A 16,499-nucleotide genomic window follows, 5' to 3' on the forward strand; every position below is an offset into this window, starting at 1 on the left:
CCACTAGTATTTCATAAGATGATAAAATAAAATAATCCTTATATATAAGTTAAAGGATGTCTGTATGTGTTTTTGTCTGTATCGAAGAATATCCCAATAACCGCTGGACCGATATGGTTCTACTTTACACTGTAGCTTCTCATAGGTCCTGAGAAGGTTTATAACTATTTTAGGGAAGGGTACCACTACCCTTGTAAGGGAAATAGATTCATTTTCGTATTGTTAATGTTTTAACCATATTTCGATAGATTAAATCCATCAAAAAATATAAAGAAATCAACCAAACAAAATAAAAATAATAAATACATTTTTATAGCTATTATATACTAATAGCTATATTTTACAGATATTAATTTTGCTGTTTCAAATGTTTTGCAATAGTAAGTTTAAAGGTAGTTTTACGCTATCGATTTCCGAATGCACAGACTTAAATTTTATTTCATAGTGATTTTACTTTGTTTATTTTTATATTTGATATATTAAAATAAAAGATTATAAGATTGCTTGCCCCTAGGGGCCGAAGACTTGGTGTAACAAAACTGGTATGAGTTCATTTTAATATTCGTTGAAAATTATCTATAATACGATGCTATACATAAGTTTTTTGTATGGCTGTTTCAAAGCCATACTGGAATGAATATCATATATTATGATTATTAAATTTATTTAGAAGGTTAAAATGAAATAATGCGGTGAAAATAAATTTTAAGTTAGTATAATGTTTTTAAAGGTAAGCTAAGCTTATATGTAGCGTAAGCCATTCTATAAATAGGGTAGCTTCGACCGTCCGTTTGTCAGAGTAATGTTATATCTCATATGTTATACAAGATAGAGGTTTGGATATTTTAATGTATATTTACTATACGGCATGTTTAAAAAGCAGAGTCCGAGATTTTAAGCCTCATTCGGACAAACAGACGGACAGACATTGTTGAATAGCGTAGCTACTATAGAAAGATGTCTTCAGAAATGGCATTGTATTACCGACAATTTTCCACAAATATTAAAATAAAAATCATAATTTTAATAGGTATTAGTTTTGTTAACCCGAGCCTTTGGCCCCTCAGGGCTAACGAAGCTGGTTTTAATCTTTTGTTATTTTTTCATTTTAAAATCCGTGGAAAGTTGTCTATAATACAATGCAATTAATAACTATTATTCAAGATGTGGTCAGTCTGCCTGTCCGTTTTACTTGTGTGCATCTACGATGGAGCTACTTCCTCAATTTTAGAAGAATTTGTTGTTTATAAACCAGGTAAAAAATAATAAGGTTAATCAGTAACAGGATGTTTGTCTGTTTGTATGTTTATCCTTCAGTACTTTACTTACCGCTGGACCGATATGGTTTTCCTTTATAGAGAAGCTCTTAAAGTTCCATGGAAGATTTTAAACTTTTTGGGTTTTCAACTTAAATTTGAGGTTCAATTACTCCCCTTCATTCATGTTACCCTAATAGCATGAAGTGGATTAGCCGCTAGTAGTAAAGATTCTTTTTAAAAACAACATATAGCTTTCATCCAATACTTCATTGTAAAAAACACTTACTTTTTGTATAACCCTATGGACCAAATAAATCCTTAAATATCTGTTTTTTTCTATTGTTTGTTTATTAGCTTTATTGGGTACTGGGTAGTTATAGGTCCCGTAGGGTTAGAACCCCCACCCAAAAAGAAATAAACTAACACTTATTTTCAATTTATTTTAAAAAATAAGGGGGGGTGGGTTTCTGTGCTTGACAGGCAATTTGAGATAAAGTGCTCAATTTTATAAACTATACTATACATTTGTTTGTTTTTTTTTCTAGTGATTTTTGATGAGCTTATACTCCCAGCTAATTTAAAGGTAAAAATATTTTTTTTTGACGCGTTAACAGTAAAAATGCCCTTTCCATTAAGATTTCAAAGATTTTTAAAAAGTTGTTTAAAATCTTAAAAGCCCAAGACTATTATTTGCATTATGGCTTCAAATTGGTTAATATCTACTGGATTATAACTGGTTCTGAGTCATACTGAAAAATCATGTATCGCATCGTATTACCCACAATTTTCCACAAATAATAAATATATTAGATTTTATATCATTTAGATTGTAGGGGATGATTTCATACATGCAAATATGATTCTAACAAACTTAGATTACAAGTTGGGAGATCCCAAAGAACCCAGGTAATACTTTTATCTGTAATCCTATTATATAAAGTAAAAAGCTTTTTTGTTTGTAGCGAAGGATCTCGCTAATAGCTGAACTGAAATGGTTATCCTTTACTGAGTTTGTATTAGGCTAGCTGATTGTTGTTTAAGGCTATTTTTCTGCTTTTCCATATCTGTTCAAATACAGATACCCTTGATGCTAGGGGCGAAGCAACTAGTCTGTAATAAAGTAACAGGATGTCTGTGTGCACCAAAGGATCTCGAAAACCGCTGAACCGATATGGTTCTCGTATACAACATATCTTTTCATATGTCTTGGGAAGGTTCATAACTATTTTTGGGGAGGGTAGCTCCATCATCCTAAGAGAAATTGCTGCTGGAAAAAAAATTTTTTTTTTCAAAAACTAAAATAAAACATGGGTTATCAGTTCAACCTCCAGTTCCTGTACTTAAATCTTCGTAATTTATTTTTATTGTAAATGTTTTAAAATAAGGGAGGGAGGGAACAATGGACTGTTTTTTTTATATTTTTATAGTTAAAGTATATATATTCTAGTAACTAGAGGTTTTATAACTACATTATCTTTTTAATAAGCTAGGAAATTTGGGCTACTTTTATCGGATTTTGATTGGCCAAACGTTACAACCAATAAGTTTAATACACAGTAAGGGTAAATTAACTAATCAATTCAAAATATCTTTTCTCTTGGGATTTCCAAGTCTTAACTCTGATAGCCTCCAAAGGCTTTAGAAATGGACGCTATTCAACAAGATTTCAGTAAGTAAAATACATCATGGAAAGTTTAAGTAAACTTACAGTACAAAAAAGACAATGCTTTCGTCATTTTTTAGTTCAAACTTAAAAAATACTTAGTTTTCTGTATGAAACTTTACTAGTTCAACAAAGTAAGCAAATACAAACAAACAAAATTTTCTCTTATAGTGGTTGAATGTTATATATAACTTAAAACTTGCTTCATCTAGCGGTAAAAATATGAACTATGTTATATAATAATTTACTCTTTTTATTTGTGATTCTATTTTTATAGAACTCAACTCACAATATATACTTCTCATGGGTTTTTGAAAGATCTTTAACTATGATGGGGGTGGGTAACACCCCCCCCCCTCCTCAATAAAAAATGAAAACGCCCCTAGATAAAATGCACCCCCCCAAAAAAAATAAAATTTTCTTATATTTTAGAATAGTTGGTCAGATGCGGGGATTTCTGCGGTCATTATTCACAGAATCCAAGGGAACTCCGCTACATCTAATATTTCATACTGATAACATATCAAAGGTAAGAACCTGCAGCCATTTTTCATACTTATAACATGTCACCTGTAGCCATTTTTCATAATAATAACATATCAAAGGTAAGGCCTGCAGCCATTTTTCATACTGACAACATGTTAAAGGTATTGTTAAAGGTAAGGACCTGTAAATAATTTTATAAAGGAAAGAACCTGCGGCCATTTTTCATAATAATAATCAAAGGTAAGGAACCTGCAGCCATTATCATACTGATATTGTGTCAAAGGTAAGAATCTGCAGCCATTTTTCATACTGATAACATGACAAAGGTAAGATCAGGCAGCCAATTTCATTACGGACCAATAAAGAGACAGGCTGACTGCAATTTTATTTCAGAAAAAAACAACTGTAAATTTTTGTTTATAATATCAAATTACTTTTAAGTAACATTAATGTAACTTTCTTTTATCAATCTAAGTTTTTGTTTGTTTGTCATGTTATTTATCTATCTAATTATATGTCTGTTTGTTTATTTCAATTGAAGTGCCATAGCATGTCTGTCTGTCTATTTGTTTTCCTGTCTATCTGTCTGTATTTCTGTAATGCTTACTTTAAAGGATGTGATAATTCCCCTGGTAGTCCAAGAAGATGGGAGTGCCATTGCATGTTTGTCTGTCTGTCTGCCTGTAAATTTGTGTGTCTGTTTTATTTTCTGTTTTTTTGTCTTTGTATCTGTCTGTCAATCTGTAATGCTCATTTTTTAGGATGTGATAATCCCCCTAGTAGTTCAAGAAGTTGGTGATCCCATGTTTGTCTGTCTACTGTTTTCTGTCTACTTCTGTCTGCCTGTAAATTTGTGTGTCTGTTTTATTTTCTGTTTGTTTTTCTTTGTATCTGTCTGTCAATCTGCAATGCTGAGTTTTTAGGATGTGATAATCCCCCTGGTAGCTCAAGAAGTTGGTGATGCCATAGAATGTTTGTCTGTCTACTGTTTTCTGTCTACTTCTGTCTGTCTGTAAATCTGTAATGCTTATTTTTTAGGGTGTAATAATTCCCCTGGTAGTCGAAGAAGTTGAATAGTGCCATAACATGTTTGTCTGTCTGTAAGTTTTTCTATCTTTCTATTTGTCTATTATGCTTTAATTTTTAGGATGTGATAATCCCCCTAGTAGTCCAAGAAGTTGGGGGTGCTATTGCATGGAAGTTATTTGGAAATAAAAAGGATAAAACCAACGCAAAACAAGATTGGAAACTTCCAAAGTAAGTAATTTTTAAATATTTTTTTCAAATTCTATGAAAAATCAAAGCATTTTAAGATTTGATTTTTATTTTAACATTTCTAAAGGGGGGGGGGATAGCGTTACTTGTGTTTATGTTTTAACTTAGGTTAGGTTATATTGGTTACTTACAGGGTAACCCCAAAGGGTTAGGGCCTTAAGTAAAGTTTAGGCATAAATAAAATTTTTAGCTTTATTTTTTTTAAAAATTATTTAAAATAAGTTTACATACTAAAAACAAATTTATTTTTATTTTTTAGGTTTTATGTTGAATTTGTTGATATCTCTTACTACTATACAACATATAGAACTCAAATAGGTAATTTTTAATAATTATATCATATCCAGGGATAAGAAATGGCCACGATAAATTTATATACTTACCTCGCAAAAATACCCACTATGTAGATTAAAATTATTGGATGAAAAGTTTAGACACTACCAGTTTGAAAACAAAAATCAAAATTCAAAGTAACCAAAGTTTTTGAGTCGACAAATTAGATAACTTGGTTATAAAACTTTGGGTACCATTGTAATTTACAGTCAAATAATATCTCCCTCCCTGTGTTTAATATAATATGAGCACCAAATAACCCAGGGACGAGTGAACATTGAAATAAAAATTAAACTAGTACCCAAAGTTTTTAGTAGAAAAAAAACATTTATTTATTAGATCAAAACCTTGGGGACCTTTTTTGCAAACAGATTAGTGTACAAACTTTTCAACCAGTTGTTTTAATTAGCTTGAGGGGTAATTTTGTTTAACATGATCAGTGATGTATTGTATCTCAAGTTATGTGGAGCTGTCTATTATCCTCCCTAATTATAAGATCTTACCATACATACATACACACAACTTTATACTACAGGTTTTATGCTATTTCAGATTCAATGAAAGATCTGTTTTGCACAGAGAGGTTGGACTATGAAATTCAAGTAAGTTTGAAAGTTTTCATTATGGCTTCGAAACCAATTAATATGTGCCGGATTAGAGCCGGTATGGAGCCACACTGAAAAATCATGTGTTGTAAAGTATTTTTGACAAATTTTGTTAGTTTAGTTCATTATTATTTGAATAGATGTTTATCTTTGAAAAAGATATTCCAGTGCATTTTTTAGTTGTTGTAATTTCTTAATGACTGTAGTTAAAATTTTAAACTGTATTTTTTAATCAATAGATAAAAACAAGGTTGACAACGTCCATAAGTAGCGAAGCTCAAAAATTATGGATGAACACCTAAAAAAAATGAACCATAGACCAGTATAAAAAAAAATAAACATTTAAGCTTAGTAAATTTTTGTGGGAATATGTAAAGTTTCAGCCGTCTATCTTGAATACGAGTAAATTTAAATCATGAAAACTTAAAAATCTAGGAATCGAACTAGCACCCCAACCAATAAGCAAATCTCAATGAAACTTGATAGAACTATGCAGAATTTAAATTTATTCAATCTCTAAAGATTTCCGCCGTCTATTTTGAATAGGAGTCGAGAAAATCATGAAAACTAAAAAATGTAGGAATCGATCTAGCACCCCCATTGATTGATGAATCTTGATGAAACTTGGTGAAATTATGAAGAATGTTAACTTATTTCATCGCTGAAAATTTCAGGCGTCTCTCTTGAAAAGAAGCCGAGAAAATCACGTTTCTCACAAAACGTTTCAGACGAACATTATAGAGTAGCTTTGCTACTAAAAATTATTTTAATATTTTAGGTGAACACAACAGTATATAAAGTTGGTCATTATTGTCAGAAGAAATTTTTACATGTAAGTAATCCTTGTATAAAAGTAACAGGATGTTTGTCTGTCTGTCAGTCTGTTTGTTTGTTTGTACCGAAGATATGGTTTTCCTTTTAAATGAAGCTTCTCACATGTCATGGGTTGGTCTTAAACTTTTTGGGGGGATTGTACCACAATCACCTCTAAAAAATTCCCCCCCTCCCCCCCCCCCCTCCAAACAAAACAAGTAGGGGAAGCCTCTAGGGCGTAGCCACTAGTCCTTTAATATAAAGGAAATACCCCAACCCTAAAATTTAAGTATTTTTTTTCTTGTGGATAAGGGGGGTGGTCTTAAATATTTCACATATTACTGGGGCACTCCCCAATATTTTTTTTCGGTGGATAATCTTTCCATCTTTGCACAAAAAACTAAATTATTGTTATTCTTGTTTTTAACTGATTTTAAAAATATTTTAGGATTTATTTTATCTTCAACATTTGTATCCTTTAACATTTCCTGATACTATAAATACTCTTCTGTCGTTGGATTTAGATTTAATTTTCAGGTATTCTTATATTTTTATAAGCGAAGCATCTCTACAACTAGGGTAGGTCTGTACGTCCGTCCGTCTTCTTGGTCTATTGGTATGTCAGTTATGCTACAAATATACATATATGTACGGATATTTTTTAATTATGATGAAAAAAATCTTCTAAAATATTTGAAAAAATCCTTTGAATTTAAATTTCTTTTAAACATTAGTTTTACCTTGACATCTGAAGAGTACAAACATGCACAAAACAATTTGTAATGTCTGAATAAATATATAAAATTAATATTTTGTTTGTGAGTTAACCTCTTACAGATTGTAATATACATATATTAATGTACGTATGTGAAAGGTTTAGTGATTTTCGATTTCTTATGGGTTAATTTTTTGTTTATGACCAATTAATTGATTCGCTACTTATATATACATTTGTTATCATCCTTGATTCTAATTATTCTTATATTTTATTTTAGAATAGATTTGCAGGAACTGCAAGATGAATTTTCAAAAATGTCAGAAAGGTACAAATTGTTTTAATTTACTAAAATGTTTTTTTTTATTATGGTTCCAATTATGATTATTCCGCTGGATTAAAACCATTTCTGAGACATATTAAAATATCATATATTGTATCGTATTATATAGAGAAACATAAAACGAAAATCATAAAATTAATTCCTGTATTGTTTCTAAAATAAATTTCAGTATTACGTAGTTATTATTTTTAACGCTAGATGACTCAAATATAAAGTATAAACAATATTTAAACACCGTAAGAGATAATTTCTTGATTTGTTTTGATTTTGTAATGTATAATTATTCTAATTTTATGTAGCAAAATTAAGCATATTTTAACTTTAATTTAAAATTAAAAAAAAATAATTTCTTTTTCATCTTGTAAATATACTTACATTTTGCACATTGATTATAGTGTGGAGGAGATCACGTCGTCCAAATAGCACTGACATACGTCACTTTCTTAAGGCCATTTTGGCTATTATTATTTTAACTCGATGAATGTAAGGAAAAGACACCGGACGACATATCGATATATAACCCCAATTGTGCTTATCAAAATAACCCTGACCAACAGTATATTACAATATTTGGGTGAAAAGATTGAACACTACCAATTAAATAAAGTATTCAAATTTTTTTAGGCAATGGATGAGATAATGTAGTTAAAAAAGTTTGGGTACCAACTAGTGTAAATTACAATCCAAAATCTCTATTTTTAAAATAAAAACATTCTGAGATTTGTTGGTTTATAATCTTGGGGACAACAAAACTGGAATTATTCCAATTTTTTTAACTGTGGAAAACTATCTATGATACGACACAAAAAATATGAAGCCATTAAGATTCTAATATTATTTTTAGTGTATTTTATTTCTAATTTAGTGAAATGTATGGGCTGGGTAAAGAGTTTTCTGATCACTACTTCAGAAAAAGTTATGAGTATAGAAAAAATAATCCAGATACGCAGATTGGACAAGCTGGGCCTTTTCAGGTATAAAAAAAAACCTGCCAAAACACAATCTGACTCTCAGAGGTGTTTTATAGTTAATAATGCTCCATAATGATGTGAATGTTGACAAGAAGTTACAGCATTCTATCTTAAATAGGAGCTGGGAAATTCTCTCACGGACGAACAGACAGACGTACATTTTGAATTATAGAGTAGCTTCGCTACTCAAATTAAATGTTAATTTGGGTTGCTAATATAGTCCTCAGATATTGGTCAATATCTAATTCTCTATGCTCAGGAGAGGAGATGTGGTAAAGCATATGGGGGGAGGTATGGGGGCTATTGTTATATTAGCCAGCATGGAGAAACATTTTATTAGGGTTTATCTCTCACAATATCCACGTATTCTATATCCATTTAAAGAAACAGGGAGGGAGGGGACATTGAACTGTAAATTATATTTTCTCTAAGGTTTTTAAACATGTTAAAATCTGGTTAAAACCTGTAAACGCAACTAAAATAATTTTAAATTATTAGGGATTTAATTGTGGGGTTGTTCTGTATGATCTGAAGAAAGCAAGAAGGCACCTGGATTTGATATCAGTAGAACATGCCAAGGAGTTGGTGGACCATTATTACTACTATGGAGGAATGGCAGAACAGGTTTGTTTAGTTTCTTTTTTTAACGCTAGGTGTAATTGATTTTTATTTTATTTCAATTTATATTGCTAGGAGTAATTGTTTTTTTTTATTTCAATTTATATTGCTAGGTGCTTTTACTTTACTTTTTGTTTATAAAACCATTGTATCCTTCTTAATTTCAAAAAAATAGACTTTTAAAAAAAATATCCCTTAAAATCTCTATGGAGCACAGAACCTCCTACAGTTTTATTTATATTTCTGACTGATCGGAAGCCCTCACATTGTGGTACTCTAATCTTGCGGGGCTAACCTGTACATAATATAACATAAACAATAAATACCCCCATATCTTCAGTTATTTTATATAAAGTGGAGGATTCTGTACTTGCTAGGCACTTTGTGTTTGATTATTACTAACTGTTCTTTTTTTCTAGGATCTGTGGGTATTATTGAAATGGCACCATCCTGAAACGGTAAATCCTCAAATTAAAGTAATATGATGTCTGTTTATGTTTCAAATGCTATGAGTGGCAATGAATCTTGCTGAATCGATATGGTTCTCCTTTAGGAAGGTCTACATTAATTTCGGGAGAGATCGCTCCCAGAAAACCCCATCAATTCTTTTTACTGAAGGCCCCTAGGGGCGTAGCCGCTAGTCTTAAATAACTTTAACCTATGTAATTTTTTTATCGAATCGTTTTATAGACAAACAAAATAAAGATTAAATTTGGTTTTGTTGGCCTCCAGGAAAATTGGGTATTGAACTAATAGTAACTTTTCAACCAATAATCTAATCACCAGAGCGGGTATTTTGTTTATTATAATTTGTGATGTATGCAAAATTATCATTCATTATCTTATCCCTTAAGATTCCTGAAACCTGTGCAGAGGTCTACCAACATAAGATTTTAGCTATCAATCTTTAATTCAGATCAGAGGTGTTCAAAGAAGGGGGGTGGAATCACCTTACTAGGGGTTCAGTTCATCCCCCTACACCCCCTTGTACCAATCCCCTAATACAGACAAAATGTCAACCTCCCCACCCATTGAAATTAAGGGGCTGAGAAAACCCTGTGCATGCCATTGATTCTGATCTTTACTGGTACCCAAAGTTTTTATTACCACGCTACCTTATTCTAGAACTTTGGGTACTTTAATTGTATGTTGATATGCTGTTTTCAAATGTAGCAGTGTCCAAACTTTTCAACCAATATTTCTAATCTGCAGAAGGAGTTCTTTGTTTTATTTTTAGGTTTACAATCTTCCATGTGTTTATAACTACCAGGTAAATTATTATAAAATTAATACAACAAATTCAATAATGTATTATAGCGGATACGCCCCTAGAATCCTCTAGGGAAACCCAGCCAGAAAGTCGAGTTACTATCGAGCTACAATCGCTTGCGATGTCGTAGAGTAATCTCGCGCGAGTTCTTACAATATCGACGATATCTTACGATAAATGGTCAATAAGGTCCTTACAGCTGCGCGATACACCCACAAAATCTTAAGCGATATCGTAAGGCTTGTAAGCGATATCGTGCCAAAATCGTGAATAAAAAGTACATTTAAAAAATATTTAACATCATGTAGTTTTTTTTTGTAACAATTTTATGTAATTAAGAATAAATTTTATACTATGCAGCATACAGAGAGAGAAAGAGAGAGTGAGAGAGAAACCGGATCATATGAAGGAAATGAAGTCATTCCTAAAAAGGACAGAAATCCCCTTCCTTGGGTATAGGAAGGCTATTTCCTTTCCTTTTTCTTACAAATTCTGAGTAAGGAAGGTGATTTATGTCCACTATCTTACAAATTATCACTAAAGGAAGGAGACCTCTGTCCATCATCTTACAAATTCTTCCTAGTTCTTAGAAATTCTTCCTTTTCCTCACTATTACAACCATGTTTAATTATTTAATCTACCTTATTTCACCAAATTCTTCCTTATTCTCAGAAATTCTACCTTAATTACACAAATTCTCCCTTATTCTCAGATAACTTACCTTAATCTAGGAAATTCTTCCTTTTTTTAAAGAAAATCTACCTTATTCCCCCAAATTCTTCCTTATTCTAAGAAAATCTACCTTATTCTAAGAAATTCTTCCTTGTTATAAGAAATTCTACCTTATTCTAAGAAAATCTACCTTATTCTAAGAAATTCTTCCTTATTCTAAGAAAATCTACCTTATTCTCCCAAATTCTTCCTTATTCTAAGAAATTCTTCCTTGTTCTAAGAAAATCTACCTTATTCTAAGAAATTCTTCCTTATTCTAAGAAAATAAACCTTATTCTCCCTAATTATTCCATATTCCCCCAAATTCTACCTTATTCTAAGAAATTCTTACTTGTTCTAAGAAAATCTTCCTTATTCTAAGAAAATCTACCTAATTCTCCCAAATTCTTCCTTATTCTAAGAAAATCTACCTTATTCTAAGAAATTCTACCTTATTCTAAGAAAATCTACCTTATTCTAAGAAATTCTTCCTTATCCTAAGAAAATCTACCTTATTCTTCCAAATCCTTCCTTATTCTAAGAAAATCTGCCTTATTCCCCCAAATTCTTCCTTATTCTAACAAATTCTTCCTTATTCCAAGAAAATCTACCTTATTCTAAGAAATTCTTCCTTATTCTAAGAAATTCTACCTTATTCTAAATTCTCCCAAATTCTTGCAAAACATAGCAAATTCTTGCAATATATAGGGGTCCCAAACTCAAAAACGAATTTTCAGCGCGATCTGACCACCCGTTCTCAAGATACGGTGACCTGGTGTCCTTGGTACCGATGGTAAGATTTGGGAAATGGAAAAATAGAATAAGGAAAAATTTCTTAGAATAAGGTATATTTTCTTAGAATAAGGAAGAATTTGTTAGAATAAGGTAGATTTTCTTAGAATAAGGAAGAATTTGGGAGAATTAGGAAGATTTTCTTAGAATAAGGAAGATTTTCTTAGAATAAGGAAGAATTTCTTAGAATAACGTAGTATTTCCAAGAATAAGGAAGAATTTGGGGGAATAAGGTAGATTTTCTTAGATTAAGGAAGAATTTCTTAGAATAAGGTATAATTTCCTAGAATAAGGAAGAATTTTGGGGACTAAGGAAGAATTTGGGGGAGTCAGGTAGATTTTCTTAGATTTAGGAAGAATTTCTTAGAATAAGGTAGGTTATCTGAGAATAAGTGAGAATGTGTAAGGAACAGGTAGACTTTGTTATGAAAAGGTAGAATTTGGAGGAACTAGGTTAATTTTCTTAGGATTAGGAAGATTAAGTGAGATTTAGGGAGGTGATTTTTATTCTCTTTTTCAGATATGTGAGAATAAAGGAGAGTGATTTTTGACCATATTTCACTTATCTGAGATAAAAGAAGATGATTTCTGTCTTTTTTGGAATGAAATTTCCGTCCTTTTAAGAAAAGACTTCATTTCCTTCATATGTTCCGAGAAACCTAGTGCAGAGAGAAAACATTCTCTGTGACTTTCCTCTTTATATGTTCTCTCTATTATTTTCATCGATATTTATAAAAGTGTATGAGGTTTCATTACAGAATATCGATGATTTAAGGTATATTAAGACACACATTTAAAAATGTTGCAATTAAGAAAAAAAAACTTTTTAAAAATACTTTTATTTGTAATATTAAACATAAACACATTATGACAATTTTAGTTATCACTTTTAAATTTATTTTGTTTGACAACAGAAAAAATGAAATATTTTTTTAAAAATAATGTGAAATTCTAGCGGCCAATTTATAAACTATATTTCTCACAGAATGATGTTGATTATATGTTGGTTGTGTGTCTGTTTGTAAGTGTGTGTTGACACACATAAAATATTGGCGATAAAATCTACATATCGGATGCGAGTTTCCTTACAACGTTTCTGGCTGGGAAAAGGGGGGGGGGAGTTGACCTTCCCCCACTTTCAATATTAGTTTTCAATTGAAAAATTTAAATATTTTTTTAGGGAGGGGGGTTCATTTTAATATTATAATAAATATATAAAAAAAAAGATGTATCTAAAGAAACATGAAATTTAATTTTGTCGATACTAATACCTATAAAAATTATGAAAATCGGACCCAAAAAAAACAAAGATATATGAAAAATGAAAAAAAACAAGCAAATTGTCCTTACATCTATAGACACAAAATATTCAAACAAAGGAAAATTCGTAAATTTTTAAAAAGAGTATTCATTCATTAATTTTTCATATTGAATAATCTTGTCTATAGAGGGTTAAATTTGAAAAGAAAAACTTTTAAATTTAATAACAAAAATTGTTTTAAAAATTACCGCTAGGTGGTATTAGGTTTTTTGATTTTAATTTTTTTTTATAAAAAAATATCATGTATACGGCAAATTTAAACAGTTTTCTAGTAATAATTTAACTAAAACTAATAAATACAGTTTTTTTAAACAAAACTAAAAAAATTAAAGCTTGATGATTTAAAAATTTTGAAAAGATAATTAATATATATAAATAACAAAGTTATTCTAAGGAAATAAAATAGTCACAGGTTCTGCGGAATTCTTAATATATTAAGGCCATTTAGGCTTTACATTTATATAAAGATATTTTAATAGTAAATATTTAAATTTATCAGCCTAATTCCATCTTAAGACTTATGAAAAGAGCTCTATCAAATTAGTGCTTTGCTATTTATGGATGCAATCATCCTTGTTTTATGTTATTAATCCTTGTAATAAAGTAAAAGGATCTCTGTCTATCTGTACCAAAGGATCTCGCCAACCACTTTACTGACATGGTTCAAGTTCTCCTTTACAGGGTAGCTTCTCATAGGTCCTGGGAAGGTTTTTAACTATTTGGGGGAAATTACCAATACCCTTCTAAGAGAAATCCCCCCCACCAAAGTTTTTTAACTTTCTTTTTAAAACTACAATTGAAAATGGGGGATAAAACTCACCCTCTCCCCCCTAAAGGGACCTAGAGGCCTCTAGGGGTGTATTCGCTAGTATTAATAATAATAATACTTTTGGGTCATTTCAGGTAAATTTTTTTATAAGATGATGGATATGGCGAAGCTTTTCTATAATTAGGGTCTTTACGTCCTTATGGCACAATTAGCTCTTATCGATGATTTGTGCATGTTAGAATAGTACTATCAATTTCAAACTTGGTATGGTGAATCCTGTACGTACGATTTAGAAAGCATAGCAACTATATAATTGTTACGAGAATGTCCGTACGCCCAAACACGTTTTATTATTTTTAACTTTTTTGAGAAGAAATTTTTTATGTGATATAGTTATCCTATTTATCTGATTTTAGGAGCACTGATTCCTAGGACAACAAAGCACAATGTTATAAACAAAGCATCTAAATAATCAAATCCTAAAAAAGTCTCTTTAAACATTATCCCCTTTGAAAGCAATTTTGCAACAAATATAATTATAATTTAGCTTATATTCTTCTTATTCAGTTAAAACACTTTACAAGTATTAATGTTCGTTTGTCCTCCCGTTTGAGAGCTTCGCTTTTATGGATGTTGTCAGTCTTTTTTAAAAATAATAATAATACTGAATTATTTTAGGTGAACATATTCAAGGCAATGGAAATGGAGAAGAAAATGTATTCGGACTCCTCCCGCATAGATATTTATGGAAAAATTAATAATGAACATTATTACAGGAAAATAACACATTTCTAATAATATTTCCGACGCTATTTGCTGATGTTCGAGCACCCAATTTAAGGTCGACACAGGGATCCCTCTCCGTGGACTTATAGTTATTTAACCTCTGCCCCCTCTATTTTTTATTCTAATGATTATATAAGACCCCCCCCCCCCCCCCGGCGCGTTAACCACTGAACCGATATGATTCTCGGTTACATTGTAGCTTCTCATTGGTCCTTTGAAGGTTTATAACTATTTTGGGGGAGGGTACAACCACTCTCCCAAGAGAAAACGCCTCTAGAAAAAAATTGCTACCCCCAAAAAAAATTCTTTTTAAAACCAAAATTGAAAGTGTGGGAGAGTCAACTCCAATTCCCCTAGAGGCTTCTAGGGGCGTAGCCGCTAGTAGGATATAAAAAAAAATAAAATGTTGCTATTAACTGCACAGATGCGAGGGAGACTTGAAGATAGAGCATTATAGCGGAGAAGATAATCTGTTGGATCTTGCCTTTGAATATCAGTCATGGCTCAAAGAACAAGAGAAAAATGTGGAAAATCCTTAATTCGAGACCGGAACCGGTTCTCAGGCATACCAAAAATCTTGTATAGAATTGCATTACAGACAATTTTCCATGAATATTAAACTGAAAAATCATAAAATTAATACCAGTTTTGTTAGCCCTACCTTTGGTCACTAGGGCCTAACAAAACTGTTTTTTCCTTATAATTTTCGCTTAATATCCGCGGAAATATGTCTATAATACGATGCAATAAATCCTTATACTAAAGTATCAGGATGTTTGTCTGTTTGTTTGTGTGTCTGTACCAAAGGATCTCGCTAACCGCTGAACCGATCGGGTTCTCCTTAACAGGGTAGATTCTCATATGTCCCGGAAAGGTTTTAAACTATTTTGGGGGAGGGTACAACCACCCTCCCAAGAGAAATGACAAAAAAATCGAAAATTTTAAAAATATATGGGAGACTTCAACGTAACATAAAGAGAATTATCGTAACATAATGAAGTAACGTAGAGACTTTAACAAATAAAAATATCTAAAGTGCCACTAGAGGCCTCTAGGGGCGTAGCCGCTAGTAATTAATATTGTATTAGTAACAGATATAGAATTTAAATTTTAATGTGTTAATAAAAGCGTTAATTAAAGCATGTTAGAATTGACTATCAATTTCAAACTTGATTATTCCTGGTTAGGTACGAGTAGCAACTCTTTAATGGTTACCATGAAGTTGGTACGTGCTTATTTTAAAAAATTTTGACATCATTTTTTTGTATATTATTCATCTGATTTTTGCAAAATTAATTCCCAATACAACTAAGTACAATGATATCAGCAAAGCATCTCTATAATCAAGATTTGAAATGTTAGTATGTCCTAAAACAGTAATGATTTTTCCTGTTTAGCAACTCTATAATCGTTCTTACGTGAAAACTTTTTTGACAACATTTCTTTTATTTGATTTTTGGAATATTGATTCCTAGAACAACTAAGTACAATGTTATACGCAAAGCATCTCTATAATCAAGACGTAAAAATGTAATAATGTCCTAAAACAGTAACTTATATTTAAGAAATCTTATAACAATTTATATACCATATTTTTAAGTGTAAATGTTCGTTTTCCTAATTTTAGAGCTTCGTTCTTATGGATGTTGACATCCTTGTTTACTTTGAAAACTGCTGTAGTATAATTATATGCCCAAAAGTTACAGTTGATAATGTTTCAGCCATGACAATCGATATATTATTTCTGGATGTTGCACCAGATTTTCATG

At 31.0% G+C, this 16,499-nt stretch overlaps 1 protein-coding gene across 1 annotated transcript; it reads left to right on the top strand.

The window, feature by feature from the left end:
* The first annotated feature begins 1,164 nt into the window (after positions 1 to 1,164).
* LOC145322897 (uncharacterized) lies at positions 1,165 to 14,748 on the top strand. The gene is made up of 15 exons (XM_080165238.1): positions 1,165 to 1,255; positions 1,805 to 1,842; positions 2,086 to 2,165; positions 3,355 to 3,451; positions 4,556 to 4,665; positions 4,943 to 5,001; positions 5,569 to 5,618; positions 6,400 to 6,453; positions 6,883 to 6,971; positions 7,430 to 7,477; positions 8,358 to 8,466; positions 8,962 to 9,087; positions 9,501 to 9,539; positions 10,319 to 10,351; positions 14,623 to 14,748. The coding sequence occupies exons 1-15, from the start codon at positions 1,165 to 1,167 to the stop codon at positions 14,737 to 14,739; spliced, it is 1,140 nt and encodes a 379-aa protein (XP_080021364.1). The 3' UTR covers positions 14,740 to 14,748.
* Positions 14,749 to 16,499: the final 1,751 nt, after the last annotated feature.

The sequence above is a fragment of the Acartia tonsa genome, chromosome 6 (assembly GCF_053477335.1).
Source record: "Acartia tonsa isolate MP-2025a chromosome 6, ASM5347733v1, whole genome shotgun sequence".
Classification (NCBI taxonomy): Eukaryota; Metazoa; Arthropoda; class Copepoda; order Calanoida; family Acartiidae; genus Acartia; species Acartia tonsa.